Source organism: Pongo abelii, chromosome 8 (assembly GCF_028885655.2).
Source record: "Pongo abelii isolate AG06213 chromosome 8, NHGRI_mPonAbe1-v2.0_pri, whole genome shotgun sequence".
Lineage (NCBI taxonomy): Eukaryota > Metazoa > Chordata > Mammalia > Primates > Hominidae > Pongo > Pongo abelii.
The window spans coordinates 97,999,983-98,024,755 of NC_071993.2; the positions used below are offsets into that span (position 1 = coordinate 97,999,983).

The 24,773-nt window shown below is 39.0% G+C and overlaps 1 protein-coding gene across 9 annotated transcripts in view; it reads left to right on the forward strand.

Annotated features, from left to right (window-relative positions):
• Positions 1 to 24,773, forward strand: part of PCGF5 (polycomb group ring finger 5) — a 118,881-nt gene that overhangs the window by 50,411 nt on the left and 43,697 nt on the right. For 4 of the 9 annotated variants that reach the window (XM_054522620.2, XM_024253884.3, XM_063727658.1 and 1 more), the window contains exon 2: positions 10,253 to 10,547. In XM_054522620.2, coding sequence (XP_054378595.1) covers positions 10,436 to 10,547 — 112 coding nt within the window. In that variant the 5' untranslated portion in view covers positions 10,253 to 10,435. Of the gene's footprint in view, positions 1 to 8,150; positions 8,406 to 9,115; positions 9,136 to 10,252; positions 10,548 to 24,773 lie in introns of those variants that run through there. The other 5 variants (XM_024253885.3, XM_063727659.1, XM_002820968.6 and 2 more) reach the window with 5 other exon arrangements.

A 24,773-nucleotide genomic window follows, 5' to 3' on the forward strand; every position in this document is an offset into this window, starting at 1 on the left:
TAGTCACAGAGAACTCTTATTCTGGTCAGTTAGAGGAAATGAATTATTTGACCAGAAGTAGCTGGAAGTTTGGTTTGCTTTCTTTTCTTGATTAATATTTTATATTGTATACTCAGAGGTTACTGTACTGACAGGAATGAGATAGAGAATTGAATCTGAATAAATCAAAGTGGAAAATCACTATGAATATCCCTAGAAGAATTGTAGAGCCTAACTTCTATAACGCATGCCTGCTAATTCTGTTTGTTGTGTTCACTCTTTGGGTAGGTAAGAAAATAGAAGGCAGCTCTCTATAAAAACAAGAGTTCTGTTTTAATACCCTTGCTTAAAGTTTTTCTTTAATCTTAAGATTTTTTCTTAGCTGGAAGTAAGTTTAATTCATCTATTGGGACATTTGGATTTTTATTAAGCTTGATGTCTTCTCTCTTTGTAAAGATCTGAATAAGTTGTGCTTCAGACTCATCTTCATGGTAGAAACTATGAAAAATTGTACAGCATGTGTGTTATACTATATGAAGAAATAGCATCTTCAAAGGATAATATTACACTCACATTTTAATCACAATAAGTTATACTTCCTAAGTGCTGCTCGTCTGCATCTTATTCTGAATATTATAGATGTTTCCATATCTGGTATAGAGAGTGTTCTTATGTGCAATTTAAGTGTTTTCAAGGGTCAAAGCTTGTAAATGCTAATAGTTTCTTGTTTAGCACTCCAAGTATAATGCCATGCATTTACTGGCATGAATAGTTATTAATTAGTATTAATGCTATTTGTGTTTTAGAAAATGTAAGAGAGATGAATCAAAAGTATGACTAATATTTGAAGGAACACATCTATTTCTTAGTCTGTGCAGTCCTTAAAATATACTCTACATATGTGTGGATATATATGTATGTATTTGTATATACGTATGCATAAGTAATCTCTATTTGGCTACAAGTAGCACAAATTAGTTCTATGTCAGATATTATAAGTACGTTTCTGTACTTTGTTCATTAACTTCATTATTTTATTTTATTTAAAAAAATTTTTTTTTGAGATGAAGTTTTGCTCTTGTTGCCCAGGCTGGAGTGCAATGGCGCGATCTTGGCTCACCGCAACCTCCACCTCCCAGGTTCAAGAGATTCTCCTGCCTCAGCCTCCTGAGTAGCTGGGATTATAGGCATGCGCCACCACACCCAGCTTTTTTTTTTTTTTTTTTTTTTTTTTTTGTATTTTTAGTAGAGGTGGGGTTTCTCCATGTTGGTCAGGCTGGTCTCAAACTCCCAACCTCAGAGAGGTCCCCACCTCGGCCTCCCAAAGTGCTGGGATTACAGGCGTGAGCCACCACGCCCAGCCACTTCATTATTTTAATGTGCCACATTAAGTGTTATGTACTACATGTTAAACATTAAACAGATTTATTCTAAATGCCTGCTATGGGTTGAATTGAGTCTCTCAAAAAGAACTGGTGAATTCTTAGCCTCTGCTACCTGTGAATATGACCTTATTTGGAAAGGTCATATTCTTTGAAGGTATAATCAATTTGGGCTCTTAATTCAATAAGACTCATGTCTTTATAAGAAGAGGAAAAGGCCAGGCATGGTGGCTCATGCCTGTAATCCCAGCACCTTGGGAGGCCAAGGTGGGTGGATTGCTTGAGCCCAGAAGTTCGAGACCAGCCTGGGAAACATAGTGAAATCTTGTCACTACAAAAAATACAAAAATTATCTGAGCATGGTGGTATGTACCCATGGTCCCAGCTACTCTGGAGGTTGAGGTGGGAGGATCACTTGAGCCTGGGAGGTTGAGGCTGCAATGAGGCGTGATTGCACCACTGCATTCTGGCCTGGGAGACAGACTTTGTCTTAAAAAATATATGTTTAAAAAAAAAAAAAAAGGAGAGAGAGACAGACAAGGAGAATGTCATGTGAAGATAGATGCACAGAGAGAAGACGGCCATGGGACTACTGAAGCAGCAACACAATTGCATGTTGTAGGGGAGGGGAAATTTCCTCCAGGGAGGTTGCTACCAGAATAAGGGACTATACTTAGCTACCTCTGGGTTAGAGAATTTAAGGGAACTGATCAAATTCAAAATCATGGCTATGAGAAATAGGAGAGAATTTGTCCAGGCATATACCGGAGTAATTATAAAAACAAAGCAAAACAAAATGCAGCATTAAGAACCCAGTTGACTGGGATAGCATGTTTTTAGTAGTACTGATTTGCAGACAAGCACACTGGTAGAGGAGCAAGACAAACAGATGAACGGCCAAAAGGCTAAAGAACTGCAGATAAAATATGATAACCAGAACAGGGAGAAAGTTAATGATGATTGCATTGGGTCTGAGGAAGACAAGGAAGGAAATGGATCCAGAGAAAGGTTGATTAAACTAAACTGAAAGGAAGGAGCAGAGAATCCCCAAATGGGGATATAAGCCAGAATACAGTTATTTTAAAATCAATTTATGCTTATAAGTTCAGGTTCTAATTACAGAAAGTCTTTCCTTTTCTAGTAGAAATGAGTGTTCTACTTAAAATTTCAGACTTCACTGGTAAAAAGGATTAAAGAATCAATAGTTATGGAAATATTGTAAAGGAAATGGTGATCTATGAATTTATAATCATAAAGTTCTAATTAACTTCCTCATCAGTACTTGTAATAAGCATCACCCTCCTAACATTTTTGGGAAGTGAAATATCATTGTAAGTTGTTCAAATCAGGAACAACAGTTCTTGACAAAATTTGCTTTTTAAAAGCATAAATGAATACATGTAATTACTTCCCTTCCTTGGATTTTTCTGCAGTTTTCTTAATTTAATAAATTAAAATGGTGAATTGAAATGATCTGGTATCAAAGCCTCGTCTTTTATAATTCAGTAATATAGTTAGTGAACAGACCTCGGCCTTGGTGACTTGTGTGAAACTCCCTGTTCACAGATTCTTCTTAATATGCATATAATAGTCATCCAAAAAGGTAGAAAGGGAGAATACCCATCAGCAGCTTAAATTTCCTTGTTTAACGTCATAGAAGTAAAAACATACCTCCTTCTCCTTAGGAGGCTGTCAGGTCTGATCTAGTTCCCATAGCTGCAATATTCTTATTTTCAAATGTGCCCTCTTTTGCTGAGTTTGCTGTCTTTGAAAAGAGATGGGATGGGGAAATCTCACCACCCAGCCCTTCAGGGCCTCTTCTCAGACCACAGTCCAAGCTGCTGATACTGGCCATGGTGAGGCTGGAGTTGACAGCTAACACACTTTTTTTCTGGCCTTCTCATTTATCATTCATATGCCATTACCATTCATTTGTAACTGGAAGAGAAGGCATGTAGGACTAATTTCTTGTCCACCCATAGTGCTTCTGCTTTCAACTAGAGTTTTTGTCACTTGATCATGTTCCATTTAACACTTTATTAATAAATTTTGATATATTGCTCCATAATTGGTTCTTGTGGATAAGTCTGTACTCCCTGGTGTGATTTTAATTAATAATCCAAGAAGGCAGGGATTATGCCTTAACACATCCTTTGTAAGAATCCCTTCCTTACAAGAAACCCAAGAAAGAATACATAGGATCAGTTCTTAGAATGTGTGCTGCAAATTATTCAGTTTTTCAATAAATATTTGTTTGAATACTTGCTTTTTGCCATCCACTCTGCTGGGGATATGCATAGCCAAGCAGTGGATCCACTGGGCTTACACTCTAGTGGGAGATCCAGATGAGTAAATCAGATAATCTAAGAGTGTGATATTTGATTCGAGAGGATAAATGTGAGTTGTTAATATATGAATATGGTCTGTGTGTATACAGGAGGCTCTTTGGCAGCTTTGAGGTGCCTGAGAAGGTGACCTTTGAAATCAGCTGATACCTGAAAGGATATATAAGGGTTGGTCAGACTTAGCAGAGGTGGGGAAGGGTGAGGGGATAAAGACAGGGTGGTCATTTGGAAGAAGACCTATCTATCTAGCTAGAGAGTAAAGAGGTACATTATGGCTGGAGCACAGAGTTCAAGTGGGGGTGGGGAGGCTGTAGAAGTGACAGGGATCTGAAATGGCCTTATTAAGTGTTTGGGCATTATTCTAGAAATGAGGTTTTTTAAAGCCAGAGAGCAGCATGACCCTCATTTATATAGTTAGAAAGAGTCTTCTGGCTGTGCTGTGGAAGATGCTTTGGCAGAAAAGAGCTGTAGGAAGACTACTTAAGAGTTCATTGAGTGATAGAGAGTAGAGATGATAGTGATCTGAACAGGGTGGCTAAACGGAGGGATTTAAGAGAAATTTAGCAAGGGAAGTCCTTGAAAATTGTTGGATTGTGGGAGAGGGGTGCAGTAAGAGAAAGACATGGTCAAGGGTGATTGGAAGTTCTCTTCAATTCTGTGTTCCCCCTACCATTCCTCCATCAATGATTTTAGACAACCATAGATTTAGAGTTAAAATATTCATGGTTATAAAATAAATATATGTGGGCCTTATAGGATATTTATGTTCAATTGTAATATTTTCTGTAATCTTTATAGGAAGACCTTTATATTACAAAGAGTAGCTTATATGTTAAAGGCACTCTATGTTAAAATATTAAGCAGCATTCTTAGGTACATAATTTATAATAATGAAAATTTCACTTTTTTTTTTTTTTTTTTTTTTTTGAGACAGTCTCTCGCTCTGTCGCCCAGGATGGAGTGCAGTGGCACGATCTCAGCTCACTGCAAGTTCCACCTCCTGGGTTCACACCATTCTCCTGCCTCAGCCTCCTGAGTAGCTGGGACTACAGGCGCCTGCCACCACGCCCTGCTAATTTTTTATATTTTTAGTAGAAAAGGAGTTTCACCATGTTAGCCAGGATGGTCTCGATCTCCTGACCTTGTGACCACCCGCCTCAGCCTCCCAAAGTGCTGGGATTACAGGCATGAGCCACCGTGCCCAGCTGAAAAATTCACCTTATTTAATATTTCAGGGAGATGTAAATATATAACCACATTTTTCAATCACTTTATGCCATTAAAAGTCAGTTAATTAATGATGTATTTATTAGGCAGGAAAGGAATGTAAACTTTTAGTATAGAACTACCTACCCACCCATTGCCCAGCCATAAATGAGCTAAAAATCTAGATATAAAATATAAAGTAATGAAAACATTTGTTAGATATACAGATAGCTCCAAGTAGTTCCAGGAGTTATTAAGAGCCATTTGTGGTTCTCTGAAAGAGTCTGGGCCAATACTCAAATGCAACAGTCATCACTTTGGGATTATGCTTCTTTGTTAGGGAATCACCAGTGGCCACTTCACTCCTAAGTGCCATCTAGACAGTTATTTCCCTCCCTCTCCTCATCCATTCTTCCCTTTCTTTCTCCCTTTTTTAACAACAACAAAAAAAGTTAATCTGTGTGGTTTTTTTTAAACAGTCTCGCTCTTGTCCCCCAGACTAGAGTGCAATGGTGCGATCTTGGCTCACTGCAACCTCCACCTCCCAGGTTCAAGTGATTCTCCTGCCTCAGCCTCCCTAGTAGCTGGGATTACAGGCACCTGCCACCAAGCCTGGCTAATTTTGGTATTTTTAGTAGAGACGGGGTTTCACCATGTTGGCCAGGCTGGTCTTGAACTCCTGACCTCAGTTGATCTGCCCGCCTTGGCCTCCCAAAGTGCTGGGATTACAGGCGTGAGCCACCGTGTGCGGCCCTAATCTGTTTCTTACCAGACCTCCCTTAAGTTCTGGGACTTGAGAAGTGCTCTCAAGAGGTATTAAAGAAAACTGAAGCTGACATCTTTGTTTTGGTCTTGGCTCTAACAGAATCAGCTCGGTAATTATGAATTTGCCACGTCTCAGGATCTTAGTTTCTACATCTATAAAATGAGAAAGCTGAAGTACATTATTGATAAGGGGACTCCCAACTATGATTCCTTTATCCTGCCTTTTTTTTCCCTGGTCCTGTATATCCAGTTGCTTCCAGGCCTTTGTTTACTTGAGGGTCCCACTGGTACTTGAGATTTGTTATCAGAGCTACCCCCTCATGTTGTAGCTTCCATCGTTTGTCCTCTGCCCCCACTGGCAGTACCAAGGGACTAGACTTGGATAAGTAACTGGTAAGGAGCCCCAGGGGAGAAGGAGAGGCAGCACAGCACCTGAAAGTCCCATGTTTTAATACTTACAATCTGCATACACATCACACAGGAAAGATGCGATTTCATAACATTCCCTCTTACCATTACTTTTGTTATTATTATTATTATTGAGATGGAGCCTTGCTCTGTCTCCCAGGCTAGAATGCAGTGGTACTATCTCGGCTCACTGCAACCTCCGCCTCCTAGGTTCAAGCGATTCTCCTGCCTCCGCCTCCTGAGTAGCTGGGACTACAGGTGCATGCCACCATGCCCGGCTGATTTTTGTATTTTTAGTAGAGACGGGGTTTCACCATATTGGCCTGGCTGGTCTCAAACTCCTGACCTTGTGATCCCCCCACCTCGGCCTCCAGAAGTGCTGGGATTACAGGCATGAGCCACCGTGCGAGGCCTATTATTATTTTTTTAACCAGACAAATGTTTGAGTTTTTAAACTTGTTTTTATTTTGTGTATGTGTGCATTTTTTAAAATTGGGGTGGGAGAGATGGAATGGTTGCTGAAGAAGGCAGAGGCGAAAGCACAGAACACTTTACTGCAAACTATTGCTGCCTCTTCAGACACAAAGCACAGATTGCCTTACAAAAGTTGTAGTTCTCCCTCATCCCAAGTTCATTCTGGCAACCCCACCTCCACATTCATCCTCAGGTACTGCTCTATCACATGTTTGTGACCCCTTCCTTCATTGCTAACATATGTCATCCTAAAACCCACCTTCAAGCTCTTTTCCTTCAGGAATACTGATTAACCGCACTTGTGATTGGTCACCAATCACATTTAAGCCCCCTGGACTCCACTGTTACTCTTTTAAAACATATTTAAAATAGTTTCAGACACAAAATAGGAAAATACCAAGTCTTTTTTATATATTGTGGTATATATACAGTAATATCCTCCAATGCATATTTTAAACACACTAGAAATAGTGTGATTTTTCACATACTGTTCTGTTTAGTCTCTGAAATGAAAGATGAAGGGTAAAGAGTAATCCTACTGCCATGAAGTCATTTGACCTCACTTGTTTTCTCTTACTCATTGTGATTGCTGCGACTTATGAAGTTGATCCCAGCTTGGACATTGGCATGTATGATTTTGCAAAATGGTTCTTTAAAGGACTATAAGAATGTGGTCATTTAAAGCTGTTTCAGAAAATGTATTGCCCCTACTGTGATATTAGAAATGGCAATTTTTAAACATGTCAAAGTTTGATTGTAAAATGGATAGTTTAAAAAGCTGCCTTGGTCTACTGCTTGATGCATTTTAAATTTGAAATGGATCTTTGAACACTTGTATGGCTGCTGGACTAGCGGTTGTTAAGTTTGTTGGTTTGTCACTTAGAGTCATCTATCACTTTAGTAAGAAGTTAACGCCTATCAGTTGGAGAAAAAGCAAATACTTTGCATTGACAGTCTCCCCTACCCTCTATTATTGTCATTTTCTTAAGCCATCACTGCTCTGGCTTCTAAAATACACGTTTTTGAATGAAGGTTTTTGCAGTGAATGGTCTCTTGTAGATCTCAAAGTCCACTAGAAAGAGTACTGGGTTTTTGTTTGTTTTGAACCTTGCAAACAGTAATGCTTCTTTACCACTCACCCTCCCGCCACCCTCAACCTCCACAACGTTCCCGTTTGCTTATAGTTGTCAACGACCATGATCTCTGGACCCGCGCTACAGTAACAAGTTTGTCAGTGATTTTCAAATAAGGTGCAAATCAAGGGATGGCTTTGTCCCCACTTCGGCGCAGGTGGGACAGACTTGGGGAAGACGCAGCTGAAGAGACAAATTCTCAGGATGCGTCAGTCTCATCACTGACCGTTGCTTTTAAACCCTCCAGGAAAAATATGCCAGTCATTGTTATGATGTAAACAACGGAAGGGGTGGACGGTGAGGATAAGAAGAACCGAGATAATATTTGGCCAGAGCAACGTGTAGCACAGGGAGCCAGGGCAGCAGCTGCACCTGCGAGCAGCGCAGGCAGCGGGCGCGGCCTCCGGGCGTGGTGGTGGGCGTGGCCGGGCGGCGGGGGCGTGGCCGGGCGGCGGGGCGGACGGCGCCGCCGGTTGGAAGTGGGTGGAGTTGCCCTTGGAGGCGGCACCGGACCTGGGCCCCGAGGCCCGCCGCGCCCTATCGGGCCTGAGCCGAGTGGCCCCACAGAGCCGGCGCGCTCCCGCCTGCAGGGGGAGAGCGGACGGGGCGCGGGGACCGGCCAGGCCGCGGCGGGTGCTGTTTCTGTTTCACTTTCCTTCACTCTGAGGCCGTTGCGCTGGCGGGCGAGGAGCGGCGGCGGTGGCGGCCGCTGGGTAGGTACCGGGCGGGCTGGGGAGCTGCAGGGACGCCAGACTCCTCGCCCAAGTTTGCGCCTCAGGCGAGAGCGACACCTCCAGACACCTGCCCTGGCCGGCCCAGACTGGAGCCGGGAGGGCCCTTCGGGTGCAGGGGGCTACCGGCCCGGGCTGGGGCTTCGGAGCTGTGCCTACCTCGGCGGGGAGAGCGGCCGGCTGCGGACGCCGGCCCCGGGAAAGGCTGCTCGCTCTCCCCGGCCTGAGCAGCGCGCCCGCGGGGCCTGGGCCCGCGCACCTGCCGGGCGGGCGCGGCAGTGCTGAGACCGCACTGGGCTGTACCTCTGGGTCCTGCCGGAGAACGGAGAAAAGTTCCCCCTTGCTCCCGCCCCGTCATTGCAAGTTCTTGCTTCCCTTAACTGTCTTGGTCACAGGGCTCTGTGCCTTAGGATCTTAGCACCACCCCAGGTCGGGACCGTGCATTTCCTCTTCCAGAGGACTTTCTCTTACTTTGGAGCTTCATGGCAAACCTGTGGGAAAGGCAAGGCAGTTAATCCCAACTTATAGAGGAAGAAGCCGAGACCCAGGCACAGATATGAAACGCTTTGCTGAAGGTCATACAGGGCTAAGGGCCAGAACCCTGATTCCCTGTCTTTTAATTATGCTTGCTTTCTGTTACACCCACGAATACGACTTCCCAAGAGGATAGGATGATTACATGCAGAGCCTATTCCCTGCACATTCGCAGTGGGTATGTGTTGATGGAATGCCTTTTACCTTTCCGGTTGCTTTATATTTACCAATGAGTTAACAGCTAAGATGGGGGAAAGTTCCTGTTTATAGAATGCACTTAGGAAAATCAGCACCTTTCATGTTGTGTTTTCTGAGAGGATACATATTTTACAGTTAAAAAAAAAACAAACCTGAGACAGGAAAGTAGCATTACCCAGGTTATATATCTACTAAATATGACCAGTTTCTATTGAAGAGTTTTTGGTCTAATAAAGAAGGTAAAGAATGAATGTAACTATAAATCAAAATAAAAGGCAAATGTAACAGGAAAGAAGTAAGCATTAAAAACTAGGGAAAGATTGCACTGAGGATAGCATTGGAGAAGGGCTTGAAGGATAGGTGGCGTGCAGACAGAGGAGAGAAAGGGCGTGTTGGATAGAGTGCTTAGAACCTGCAGAGGAGACGGTGGGAGAGGAGTGATCCCTTCAGGTTGAAGAAAGTTGTTGAAGGGTATATTAAGGTTAACCTGTAGAAGGTCTTATGTGACAGAATGAGAAACATTTTTCTGTTTGTAAAGAGAAGACACTGACATTCGTTGATAAGAAGACCCAAGTGTCACAAAATAAAATGTGCCTGGTAGCAGAATATAAGATGGACTGCAGGTAGAGAGGTGATATACAAGTAGAGCAGCCGGGCATGGAATAGCAGAGGACATCAACTTGGTTTGACTCGTAACTGGATGTAGGGTTCAAAATGGAAATGGGGAACATTTTGATAGGGAGGATCATTACTTCAGTTTTTAATCTTCTAACTTGTATTGGCAGGGACTCCTAATAGAGCAGTCAAGCAGATAGTTAAAATGCATTAGTGAAGAGGTAAAGATATCAAACTGTAGTTAATAGCTTTGGGTGTCATTAGTATAGAGGTGATAGTTGAGGTTCCAGGACTGGATGAATTTGTCATTATTCTGAATTATAGCAGATTTGCAAGTTAATGATACAATGAAGGATATGTTCTATTCACCTATTCACCCAATTGGGAACATGTAACACTTGCTGTTAATAGAATGACATTAATACATTATGAGGAATTTGACCCTTTTTTCTCTCATCTTTTTGAAATGATTTTGGAAACAGACATGGGAAAGCAGAACCACCAAAAGGAGTGATGATCAACGATCTCATGATAAATCTGGATGCTAGTTCTCATGCCTCAGGACATCCTACTGGGAACAACACACCAGCTCCTGGGATCAGACTTTCATCTACTTAGGACCCCTCTTTGCCCAAACTACTAAAGCCAGTCTTCACTAGCCACGAATGGCTACCCAAAGGAAACACTTGGTGAAAGATTTTAATCCTTACATTACCTGCTATATCTGTAAAGGGTATCTGATCAAGCCAACAACAGTGACGGAATGCCTCCATACATGTAAGTATTCTTTTAGGTTATTATACCTATCAAAGTTTATATGTACATTTTGTTCTTTTAAAATTGCCATGTTTTGTTTTTATCTATGTTGTAACTTTTAAGAAATGAGTATTCTATAATTATTTTAACTTTGAATTTTCAGAATATTTGTCATTGGGATGCCAGTGGCATGAAATTTTGCTTTTGTTATTTGAATCTCAGTAGTTGACTTTTATCACATTGTAAAATATTCTTAAAATCATAAGCATATTATCAGTTATGGTTTTTTTAAGTGAACTGTTTCAGGTTTTTTTATTTTAAAAAATTATACTCAAGGAATTAATCTCAGAGATTCTTTTAGGATATGCAGACTCTAATTCACTGGTTCTCAAAGTGTGATTCCTAGACTAGCAGCACCAGTGTCATCACAAGTTCTAAGAACTTGTTAGAAATGCAGATTATCAGACCCTACCCTAGATTTAATGAACCGGAGACTCTGAGAGTGGGCCCAGCAATCTGTTTTAACAAGCCCTCCAGGTGATTCTGAAGCATGCTTAAGTTTGAGAATCACTGTTCTAGTAGTAGTATACCTGTGGAGCTCCTAGCAGATTTCATTCTCAACTGTCCCATTGGAAGAGGAAGAGGCATTTTCTACTGCCACTTATGCCAAGATTACACATACTCTTTGTGTTTCTGCCAGCATGATTTCATTTTTTATTTCAGTGAAAGTAATTCCAGTAAGTTCTAGTTTAATGCCTAGTATGTGCATCAAAATAGAGATATACTTGATTTCATCTTAGCTTTACAATGACCTGGGAGCAGTTTGGAGTAGATGTAGGGGGAGAGAGAAGGTATAGAGATTTATCTTCATTTTATGGATGTGGAAACTAACGGACAAGTAACTTGTCTCGTCTCATAGCTAATGAGTGGTGGACCTATATTCCACTCCAAAACCCATGCTCTTTAATATACCATGGTACTTTTTTTTTTTTTAGCCTCCTTTTTCAGCTATTCTTGCTCTGCTGAACTGACATAATGTTATACCACTAGTTTTAAATGAATGCTAGATGGAATAATCTGGAAATGGTTGAAATGGCAAATTTTATGTTACATTTATGTTACATTTATTTTACCACAATAAAAAATAGAATCATCTGGGAAGCTATTTAAGCATACACATGCTCAGGACCCTGCTTGGGGAGATAAAGTGGGTCTTGTGGTAAGGCCTGGGCATGTATATTTTGAAAGAGCTCCCCAAGTGATGCTGATGTATACTCCTTTGGGGTATTACTGGCACATCTTATTCGATTAGCAATTAACTATGTACTATCTTGTATTACTAGTTTGCTGTTGCCCTGTATTGTTATTTAACTTGAACAGTTAATTAACTATCATCGAACAGACATTTATTGAGTACTTTCTGTGTGTCAGGCACTGTGCTGGGGCACAAGATAATAAAGAAGGGCACAAGATAATAAGTCTCTGCTCAAGAAGTATAATTCTAATAGGAAAACTAATTTTTAAAAATGCCATATTAGTGATAAGTAGTATGAAAAAGAACAAAGCACGATTGTAGATAGGAGACATGGGGTTAATTTATAATGGGTCAGCCTCTTTGATATGATGACATTTGAACAGAAACCTGAAGGGACTGAAGGACTCTGTGGATATATGGGAAAGCAGTCTATGTAAAGGGAAAATTAAGCACAGAGGCCTTGAGATGGAAATCCACTTGGCCAGTTCAAGGAATAGCAAATCAGTTAGAAGCCTATTACTGTAGGAAAGCTAAAACATTATAGGGCCTTCAACCAAGGCTATAAGATATGAAATGGAGGTGGAGAAGGGTGGTTGTATTGTGGACATACTTTGAAGGAAGAACCAATTGGCTACCCTAGAGTTATATTCTACTTCCCTGTTTCCCGTTGCACCAAGCATGGAACCTGGACCCAGTCCACAGTGTGTTTTGTTTTGCTTCTTTGAACATTTGTTCATTGTTTTTAATTTTTGGATTCATCCGGCAAAAACTGTCAACTCTGGATGATGAGAAGAAAGCACAAACTCTCCCATTTCTATCTATATACTACAAATTTTATATATGTCCTTTGGAAGAAAATTTTCTTTGGGTCACAGTGAAATCCCAATTTAAATGTAACTTAAAAAAAGGAAAACAAAAGATTATAGAAGTATAAACAATTAGCTTATAAGCAAAGGGATATATATATATATATATACATATATATATATATACATATATATATATATGTTCTCTACAGCAATTTAAAGCCTAAAGGGGTAAATTAAATGACAGTTTAACTGCACATGTCATCCTGGCCTGAAAGATCACTTGGTGGCCATCAAGCCCCTTTACTGAGAGAAAATGAACATTGTAGAAATGTGATTTAAATATAATGGTAAGTCCCAAATGTGGCCTTTATTGTCAACAGAAAACACAGAAAGTAGAGTAAATGATGGAGTCAGGTACTCCATCGCATCTCTGAGGAGATCTGAGGATTCCGGTGGCACTAATCTTTATGTGCTCTCAGGTCCTTTGATTTCTATATTGTTTGTTTGTATTTATATTGAAGCTTATAGGTGAAAACTATCCCGCTTGCAAGGTATTCCCTTGTTAGAAATATTTATATACAAATAAATACAAATATATATTTATACAAATAAAAGAATACTTTGCAAGTGGGATAGTTTTTGCCTCTAAGCCTCAATATAAATACAAACAAATATTGATAACATAAATTGTACTGCAAAGCAGTATTCCTTAGCCTTTGGTTGGGTCTTTGATATGTGGTGATATCCTGGGTTTCAACTCTTCTACAAGGTTTTCTCATATATAATGTAGGATAGATACAGTTGTTCTGTGATTTGGGATGGGTATAAAATTAAATAACCAAATGGAAAGGCAGAAAGTGAGAAATGTTAAGTAACATTGTAGTACCATGTAATATTTTAGATCTTGACTTAGGCATATACAAAGAGTGTCTTACTTATTTTATACAAAGTCTACAATGTTATGATGCTATAAAGAATGAGTTAAGTAAAGAATGAGTAAACGCTAGTTTTTATGGAGACTCGTAAGAAAATATAAAGATTTTCGTCTTACTATTCAAGTTTGAAATACATAAATGAAGCTTTATTATTGGTATGCAAAACCAGACATAGAACCTTCCCTTCTGGACTCTCTGGTCAAGTGAAGAAAGAGTAATCAAGTTAAGAAATGTAAAAAAAAAAAATGCTGTTAAGTGCAATGAGGAAGGACAGAGGGTGATATAATAGCAGATGTGTATCAGGATACTGGAGCAGAATGATATGCAGAAGAAACTCGTGTTTTGTGAAATTCCTAAAGCTACAGATCATATGCCATCTCAGGCAGATAGTAGCCCTTGAGTAGTGGTGCAGAGGACTACTTATGGGCAGGAGGCAGGGATTATTAGTAGCTCTGTCTGCTTTGATATGGGTAAATGAAGTTACTTCAGTCTTCTTTCAGATGACTATGCAAGTGCATTTCAAATCTTTCTCCACCTCAAACCAGATAGGTTGGTGCTTCCCCATTCTCTCAGAGAGAAATTCTGGAGCCAGCAGTGCTGGGCTGCCCTGTAGATGTAGGTAGATATAGAAAGAAGGGCCCGAAAGGTGAGCTCATCAAAAGGAAATAGGAGGTAGAGATGGTGGGGCAGCCCAGGGTCCTGGCAGGAGATGCAAAAAACCACATCATCATATCACATGATCACATTTGATGACATGATCAAATCAGCATCATAAAAACCACATATTTAGACTCTTTTCACCTACTAATACCTCTTCCCTTCAGTAGGCCAGGGACATTTGATAAATAGATAAAATTTTTAAATGAGTTAAAATTTTCAAACACAAATGAGTTTTAGCTTTAAATGATCACTTAATACTAGATGAACTAAATCTGCATTAACCATGGTTTACATGGCTGTGAGATAATTTTAATAGCCTAACAAACCAAAGGAAATAAACATGTCTGCACAAATAATAATTTTATTATTTAAACTAAGTAATTACATATCAGGCACTTTGCTAGCCACTGGGGGTAGAGTGGTAAATAAGATAAATGTGAAATGTATACACTATTGAACAAACTTAAATGCCAAGAAGAAATTTCTAACACATGTATTTAGATGTATGTTTTTCTTTTTTTCCTGTGTGAACTCATGTATTCTGAGACTTCAGCTACCTATGCTGAGGCCTCTCAAATCTTTATTTTTGGCTTACACTTTTCTTCTTAGCTGCAGAATCCTACTGGATGTCCGCTTGGATGTCCTGAAGCCACCTGAAACTCAGCATATCTACGAATGATCAAATGGGATGCCAGCACTCAGTTATCCAAGCAAGAAATATGCTCCATGCTTGACTCTTTACCCTCACTAACAAAACTGGGCAAAGTCCTGCTGGTCTCTCTCTTTAATACTTCTCAAATCTGTCCCTTTAGTTTCATACCTCTGTTACTGTTCTCATTCAGATTCTTATTACATCTCACCAAAGCCACTGCAGCACATTCTTAACTGTGTCCAAGTGGTAATAATTAAAAACAGCTTACTGTCTTTATCATTATCACTCTTAACCCACCCTAAAATTTCCTAAAGGTATCCTGTTGACCTCAGGATACATTAAAGCTACTTAGTGGTGACTGGTTTCTGCCTACCACTTCCTCCCCTACCACCTAACACTCACACATACAAATACTTGGTTCAGCTGTTTGCTCTCCTTGAAATGAATGCCTCCTCTGTGCCCAGCTAGCAGTTACCCATCCTTTAGAACTCATCCCCTCTAAGATGTGCCCTACCACATGCAGATTTGGGTTAAGTGTCTCAATAAAATCTTAAATGAATAAATACATGGCTAATAAGTTATTTTATTGTGTATTTTTCCTTTCAAAGATTCAAATGCAGTGATAGGTAACTTGAAACGCATATAGGCAATGTTGGTTAGGAAGTACAAATTTAGGAAAACTGTCTCCTAGGATCTACATAGGCATCTTTGGGGTCTTAGGGAGAGGGAGAGACTCTGGACTGGGGACTAGAAATTGATGGCCCTAGATTAAAGGATGTTCTGTCTCTCACCAGGTGACCCTGGTGAAAAGAGAAACTTTAAAGCTGCTTAGAATGTATCTGCTGGGTGTGGTATAGGTTGTTGACTTAAAACAAAAGACTTTTTACTTAAACTAAGGACAAAGGAGCTATGTTCCAGCAGCTCAAATGTGACCAATACAGTGTATTGGTTCTTAATGCTTTTGTGGTCAGAGGCCCCTCTAAGAATCTAGTGATTCTTTCCTTAGAAAAAAAAGGATGTTTATAGACATAGAATTCTGTGGTACAGAAAAGGAAAGCTTTCTTTCCTCTTTCTGCTCTTCAGAGATTATGGCAGTAATCCCTAACCTAAGAATAAATTCTTTGCAAAAACACATTGTTATACTTATTTTTTAACTTCTACAAAGAAGGATTAATTGATAATATAGTTGACGTGATAAGAGACTCGGCGATTTTATGTGATAATATGTAAGAAGGAATAACTTAACCCTAAGATGACAGAATTTAAGTACTACCAACCATTTATTGTTTTTGAACAAATATCATAAATATACAAGTACTTAAGGTACAGAGAACTCATGATGCTTTGATATTCAATATTTCAAAATCTTACACTACATACACATGCTACTCAAAGTGAAACCTCTGAATTAGCTGCATCCACCATCAGCAACATCACCTGGGAACTTATTAGATAGAGGTGCACATTTTGGGGCTTCACTGTAGACTTACTGAATCAGAATCTCTGGAGAGAAGGCCAGAAATCTGTAGTAACAAGCCCTGCAGGTGATTCTCTGGTACACTAAAGTTTAAGAAGCGCTGCTTTGGATCAGACATTTATAATACTAGCATCCTTTAAAGTAGGCAGTTTGTACTTTTAATCATATAATTGTTAAATGCTAATAAAGGAATGAAATATTAGCTATTGTTTTATTGAATGTTTGTTATATGGGGCATCATGAGCTTTACATTCATTGTTTTATTTTACCCAACCAAGAACCCTTCTAGTTAGGTGGTATTATTTAAGCATCAACAAATGTTCATTAACTTTTACATGTGCCAGTCACTATTCTAGCCACTGCAACACAGCAATAAATAGAACAGGCATAGTCTGTGCCCTCCTAGAACTTAACGTTCTAATAGGACAGACAATAAGTAAGTAAAGTGGAATTTCAGGTGCTATACATGACAAATGCTATGAGTTAAAAACAGAAAGGTCTTTCTTGGGAGTGGCCATCTGAGCAGGGACTAAAATAATAGGAAGGATCAATCTATGAAAAGGTTTAAGGGAAGAGTATTTCAGATTCTTATTCCAGAGGTAAGACTGAGAAAGGTTAAGTAACAGCCAGTAAGTGCTACAGCTGAGTTCTGAATCCTGGATATGTGACTCAGGTACATCTACATAATATATGTTATGACATTTTCCTAATTTTATTTTTCTTCTTTCTGCTTAGCTTTATTTTCTAAAAATTTTTAAGCAACATGTTAATTAAAATTATAGCTAATATTTATAAAATAAACCTATGTTTTCATGACTATGTAGCTGTTATGTACCCAATACTGATCTGAATTTATTATTCTGAATGAATAGCCATTTTAATGAAAAAAAGATATAAATTGAACTTTACAATAATGTATTCTTAATAAGAATAAAAAACGTGTTTTGGAATAAAAAGGGCCAAAATAGAAATTATATTTATTGTCTCAGTAGGTGCAAATATAATGTTTTAAGATATACTAGAAATGATGTCATTGGTATACTGATGTTACATATTTCAAACAGTATTTTGGCAGAAACTAGTCATTCATTCGTGAAAGTGATTATAGTGTTCATTTTGATGACTTTTTTTAAATAAGGAATAATTATAGGTCTTAATCTCGGTGTCATCTATTGTTAGTAATAATGTTAAAGTTATGTGTATAGTTCTTTTAGCCTTTGAAACTATGTATTAGATAGCAAGGAATGTTTAAATAGTTGCGCAAAATGTCATAGTGGACACTAAAGCACAAAACCAAAGGACAACAGAAGTAAAAAAGTGAAATCTTCTATATTGACTTATGAGACTATATCTTGGTCAGAATGAGTTGGAACTGATATCAGGGTTGGGTTGAGAAAAAGTGTGTAACCTAAACTACAAAAATATTCATGGTTAGAAATCATGATCAGTATACAGGTATGTTTAAGAGTCTAGCACAAGGGTTCAATATAAGCATTATAAACAATTAGTCTAACTTTGTAAAAAAGACAAAAGATAATTTTCATTTGGATACTCTGAAGACTTCTGGTGTTTTATATGTACTGATTTTTACCAGTATTATATCAAAAATTTAAAGCCAGCAAGCAAAGCTATATTTTCTCAGAATATATATGTATTCATATATACATATATGAATATATAATGTCAGAACCACTGACATTCAATTAATAGCAAATGATCAATGTTATATTTTAGTTTATATTGAACTAACATTTATTTATTTAGAGACAGGGTCTCACTCTGTCGCCCAGGCTGGAGTGCAATGGCGAGATCTCGGCTCACTGCAACCTCCCTACCCCACTTCCATCTCCCACAGTCTCAAGCGATCTTCCTACCTCAGCTTTCTGAGTAGCTGTGTTACAGGTGTGCACCACCATGCCCAGCTAGTTTTTTTGTATTTTGTGTAGAGACGGGGTTTGGCCATGTTGCCCAGCCTGGTCTCGAACTCCTGGGCTCAAGTGATCAATCTGCCTTGACCTCCCAAAGTGCTAGGATTATAGGTGTCAGCCACCATGCCCAGCCTATTTATTTTAGAGACGGGATCTTACCATGTTGCCCAGGCTGCTCTTGAACTCCTGGACTCAAGCAGTCCTCCCACATCAGCCTCCCATAGTGCTGGAATTACAGGCAGGAGCCACCAGTGCCTGACCTAACTTACTTTAATTGTCAAAAAAATTACTAGTAAACTCAGTCGTCTCCCTTGCTTTAGTTGAAAATGTAATCTTCTTTCTGACTTGACTGCAATAGTAACACGTGTAGGGTCTACAATTTTGGTTCCCTTTAGTATTCCTAACCATTGTGTTCTCATTTATATTATAAATCATTACTAAGCACTTTGTCTTCCAGATACAATTCTGGGCACTTGAGACTCATCAAACAACCTAGTAGGCAATAAACAAATGATAGTGTATATTATATTAGGTGAGAAATACTGTAGAAAAGGGGAAAGTCAAGCTGAGTAAAGGAAATTGGCCAGTGAGGTGTTACAATTTTAAGTAAACTTGTGCTGTGAGGGTAGGCCTCATTAAGACTGACTTTTGAACAAAGACCAGGTAAAGGAGTTAGCCAGATATCTGAGGGGAGAGGTGTTGCAGGTAGAGGGAATGTTAAGATTAAAGACTCTAAAGCAGGAGTGTGACTGACTTGTTGAGAAATGAACCTGAGGCCCATATGGCTGGACAGCAGTGAGTGAAGGAGTGTTAGAGGTGATGGGGGTGGGCATGGCCGCAGGCACATGGCGCAGTTCTTGTAGAGCTGTCTTAAGGATTTTGCTTTTACTCTGAGAGAAATGAAGATCCATTTCAGGCAGGGTTTTGAGTAGAAGAATTATATGATCTGATTTATGTTTAAAAGAATCACTCAGACTACTATGTTGAAAGCAGACCTGTTAGGAGGCCATTGCAGTAATCCAGGCAGGAGATGGTAATGGCTTGCATCAAGATGGTGGTAAAAAGTGATCAGAATCTTAATAGGTTTTGAAGGTAAATTCATATTTGCTAATGAATTGTATGTGGGTCATGAAAAGAAAAAGGAGTGTAAGCTATAACATATTCAAATGGAGATGTCCATTCGGGAGTTGGACTTATGACTCCTAGAATGAGCAGCATATGCATCATTATTTAAACAATGAAAGTTTGAAGGGAAGACCAAGGACTGAGCCCTGAGGTACCACTAAAAGGAGAAATCAGTGAGATAGGAGGACAATGGGAATAGTGGGTCCTAGAAGGCAAAGTAAACACATAGTGTTGAGGAGGTGGGATCAACTGTGTTAAGTGGGTTGAGTAAGATGGGGTTGAGAATAGATTCCTAGATTTAGCAATGCATAGGTCGTGGTGGTCTTTTCAAGAGCAGTTTCAATGAAGTGGTAGGAGCAAAAGTCTGGATAATGTCAGCAGATGAAAAAATTTTATTTTCTGGTTTTGAATATTATACTATGAATACATAAGTATTTAATCTTAATAAAGTAAAGAAAAGGTGAAAAAAGAATGGGAAGAGAGGAGCTAAAGAGAATAAGTGCCACTATCTCAAGGAGTTTTACTGCAAAAGAAAACAAATAAATAGCTAATGAGGGAAGTAGGGTCAACAGAAGTGGTTTTAGGGGGTTCTTTTTGAGCTGGGGAAATATGTTTAAATGTCATTAAGAATCTTCAGTAGATGGCAAAAGATGTAAGTGAAAGGGGACAATTACTTGATCAGTGTTCTTAGGTCATGGTGACAGGATCTGGCATATAGGGCAGAGGATGGCTTTAGATAGGTACATGAAGTTCTGGAAACAGGCAAGAACACAAAATATAGATGCTAGTAGGTGAATAGGTGTGGTGGTAAAAGTTCTCTTTGTTTCAGTTATATTATTTCCTTTTGTTTTCAGTAAAATAGAAAGTGAGGTCCTCAGTGGAGAGTGAGGATGGAGGAGGATATGTTGGGGGTTTGAAGAGAGAGGAGAAGGTGTGAAATACTGGCAAGGAGCGTAGTGGACTTGGGGCATTGAGTATGACAGCCTGGCAGATGAAGGATTCACTTGAGGTTCATGGTCATGAATTTAAGGTGAGAGACCAGTCAGCATGGTTGCATGTTTTTCTTCCACAAAGTTCCACTGTAATCTTGTAGAGGCAGAGTACATAGAGAGTTAGATAGAGTTAGCCAGGATTAGAGTTTAGTTGAGCAAGTATGACCAAAGAAGAGAAGGGAAGGGGAGTCGAAGTACAAAAGAGTGACACTATCAAGGGTATGTGTGAGGAATTGATTATTTTGATTGATCATGGAATTTATATTGGTAAGACGGGGAATGGGGCCATCGCAGCACTCACTGAGCTACCAGCCTCTATGACCTTGAGGTCCCACTCGACTCTACAAGCCAGCCTACAGAAGTAGGGTAACCTTTTCTGCCTTCCTAGACCTTTCAGGCTCTGCTGGCTTGCTCAGTCTAAGATCCCCAGACCATGCTTAAACCCCCAGAGTCTTTCCTAACCCTGTTCAAGCAAGGTGTGCTTCGCTGCCTGTTGCTTTGTCTTAGCAAAAAATAAAAATAAAAAATAAAGTGTTGTACTCAGTAGAAGAAAATGCTGTCTTTAGGGTTCTCTGTGAAATTGCAACTCGTGTAGGCCTTTGAAAGAAAGAAACATGCCAATATATGGCACATTATATAATATATATACACATATACATACATAAGAGAATAATTCATTATACAAATAAAACAAGAAGATGCATGGAAGCGAATTACAACTATTCTGGATTTTTTAAATTAGTGTTAGTTTCACGTATAAGAATAGGTATAAAAAGCAGGAAACTGATGCCTCTTCTCTTTGAACATGACCACAGTTTACTTATAAACTGTTAACAGATAAGAGTTTTCAAGACAAAAATGTATATAAAATGAGCATTATCAAGAAATATGTATGAAGACTGTGAATTGCTTAAGGAAGGAAGAAAAAATATGCCTCTAAGTTGACAGATAAAACCAACACATCTAAAAGATTTTAACAAAGGAAGTCAGCCTTTGGTCAGTTTTAATAAACAGAGCATTACTAATGAATGAAGACACTTAAAGCCATGAGAGAAAAGATTATTATTGTTTTATCATCAATGATAGCAGAATTAGCACTCAAGAGCAGAAATTTGTATATTTTGACATCAAAGCTGGGAAGCTCACTCTCTGTGATACATAAGAGACCTGGGTGGACCACACATACATCTAAGATAGCAACAACAAATGACCTTGTACCTTTTGTGTAGACACCCTCAAGAACTTGAAAATAGGAAATAGGATAGCTCTATAATAGTTCAACTATGAAATCAACATGTAATAGTGCATCAGAGCGGGTATATGCAAAGTAATTGGGAAGAGGCAAAACAAAATAGCTTCTAGACCAGTGGGACTGTACTGGAATTTAAACATATGTTTATTTTTAACATAAATTAAACATAAAGCGAAGGAAAGAATGCATAATAGAAAAGCATTAGTCAATCTTGGACACACATCTCACCCTACCGCAGTAAAAGAAATGTACTACATTCAAAGATAGGCTCTTCCTATTCAGGTGAAGCAATGTGTCTTAAATTTCATACTTGAGTTGCAAGGCTATCACTAGGGTAGAAATGGCTAGGGCAGAAATGGCAGCAGGGAATTAATACCAGTGAATGATACACATTTCAAGTTCCATCAGCACGATATCTGTTATTTATGATTAGTGCATCAAACTAATCATAGTCTGATATTATTCAGTATTGTGATGCTGATTCTGCTTATCATTTTATGCTCATCCAGTGATCTAATTTATGGTAAAGCTCACATTTATTGAATACTTACAAGTTACCAGACACTGTAAACCAGTAAACTTTACATATATTATCTCCTTTAAGCCTCACAAGAATCCTGTGAGATAGGTACCTTTGTTATCTCCCTTGTACACAGAAACACAAAGTAGTTTGCCTAATGGTAGTACTGGGATTCAGATCTAGGCAGTCTGCCTCAAGATTATCTGGAACAACTATGCTATACTACCTTGGTTTTTCATGTATATCTGCATTATAGGGAGAGTACATTGATCACAAATTCTTTAATTATTTTTTGTCCTGTCATAGTGGTTTCTTAATGGTGATAATAAAGTGACTTATGATGATGGTTTAGCAGAGAGCCAAATCCTGGAATGAGCACCCTAACAATTGTACGAGTCAGTAAGATTTTTGTGACTACCTCCTAGTCTCCCTTGGCCAATGTTTCCCAGTCATCTTTTGGCTGCATCAGTGAGAGGTTTTTGTAGAGTTATAGTCCTGGTGCTAATCTCCTAGATATTCTGAATTAATTGGTCTGGGATGGAGCCTCTGAGTCAATTCTTTAAAAATTCTAATTAGTGATCGTGATGCCCATTTAAATTTTAGAACCACTGCTTTAGATGATGCAGTGGCCATTTTTCTATTAATTTTTCCAACAACCTCGTTCAAGTCTAACAAATGGTAAAAGTAGGGAATTCACTTAGTAAACATTAGGCAAAAGTTTAATGATGTTTGTGATGAGGTAAATATAAAGGGCCAGGTGTGCTGGTTAATCCCAGTACTTTGAGAGGCTGAGGCAGGGGGATCGCTTTAATGTAGGAGTTTGAGACCAGCCTGGGCAATGTGACAAGATCCTGTCTCTGCAAAAATTTTAAAAATTAGCCGAGCATGGCGGCCGATATGGTTTGACTGTGTCCCCACCCAAATCTCAAATTGAATTGTAACTCCCACAATTTCCATGTGTTGTGGGAGGAACCCAGTGGGAGGTAATTGAATCATGGGGGTGGGTCTTTCTCACACTGTTTTCTCAATAGTGAATAAGTCTCACGAGATCTGGTGGTTTTGAAAAGGGGAGTTCCCTTGCACAAACTCTTTTTGCCTGCTGCCATTCACGTAAGATGTGACTTGCTCCTCCTTGCCTTCTGCCTTGATTGTGAGGCCTCCCCAGCCATTTGGAACTGTAAGTCCAATAAACCTCTTTTGTGAATTGCAAAGTCTCAGGTATGTCTTTATCAGCAGCGTGAAAACAGACTAATACAGTGGCCCATACCTGTAGTCCCAACTACTCAGGAGGCTGAGGCAGGAGGATCACTTGAGCCTAGTAGTTTGAGGTTGCAGTGAACCATGATCATGCCACTGCACTCCAGCCTGGATGACCAGAGTAAGACCCTGTCTTAAACAAACAAATAAATAATAATAAATAAAAAAAATATGATTTTGATTTTGATGCCAGGGACCAAATGTTATTAATTCTAAGATGCATTGCATAGTAGTTTGGATTTTAGGCCTGGAGCTGCGCAGCCCAGGGATGGATACCATCTTTGCTGCACAGCTGTGCAGCTGTGAGCAGCCTACTCAGGCTCTCCAGTGCTACATTCCTCACCTGCCAAGGGAGGATAGTAACTGTCCATACTATAATCCATACAAAGTCCTGAGACCAAGCCTGATATTTGGTTAGTGCTCATTAAATATTAGCTAAGTTGTTACTTAAGTGTTCTCCCACCTGAGGACATCTTTGGTGAGCCTAATTCCCTTTCTGACCCAGGTGCTTCTTATGGCTATAGAATCTGTGTGGAGTAGCTGTGGAGAATGAAGACTCTACTTGGTCTGTATACATAGTCTTAACCTTAGACTAGGACCTTTTTAACATCATTCTTGGACCAACTGGGTTAACCACTACAGCAGTTGAGCAGTTAGAGAGTTTGGCATTAAATCTATAAGATATTTTAAAAATGTGCTGTACTGCTAGTATGGACTTCAAATTATAAACTAAGAATTAGAGGTGAGTTTTGTAGTAATGAGAAGTTTTTTAAGCATCTAAGGGAAACCAAATCCTCATTTTACTTTTTCCAGTTTCACCGAGCTTCAAGCCTGGATTTCCTCAGGTTCTAATTTATATAAGGTTGTGCTTTATTTAACAGTTTTTAAAAGCCATGTGGGAGATGTATCTTCTAGAGATTTTTTTAAAGGAACAAATAAGCTACTGAAAAGGGCTCTATACAGTTTAAAAGGAGATCTAATTGTACAACTAGACATATTTAAGGCTCCTAAAATAAGGAATAAGACATTCTTTTTCTATATATTGTAGATCTGTGTAAATAAAGTGTGAAGAAAATGTATCACACGTACATTGGTTAAGAAAATGGATTCAAATATTGGTTTTAACCACTTACTAGCTTCATAATTTTAGACAACTTGCTCAAATTCTCTACTCATTTCTTTATAAGAGGCCAAATGCTATCTAATTAATAGGAATGTAGTAAAGATTAGATTATTAAATTGTATTGAATTAAATATATGTTGATTAGGACATACATGGACATAATATGTTGGATACATGTGCATATTTAAGATAATGCGTGGTACGTAAACCCATTAAGTGTTAACTGTGATAATAACAGTAATGACAACACTACCAAATCATC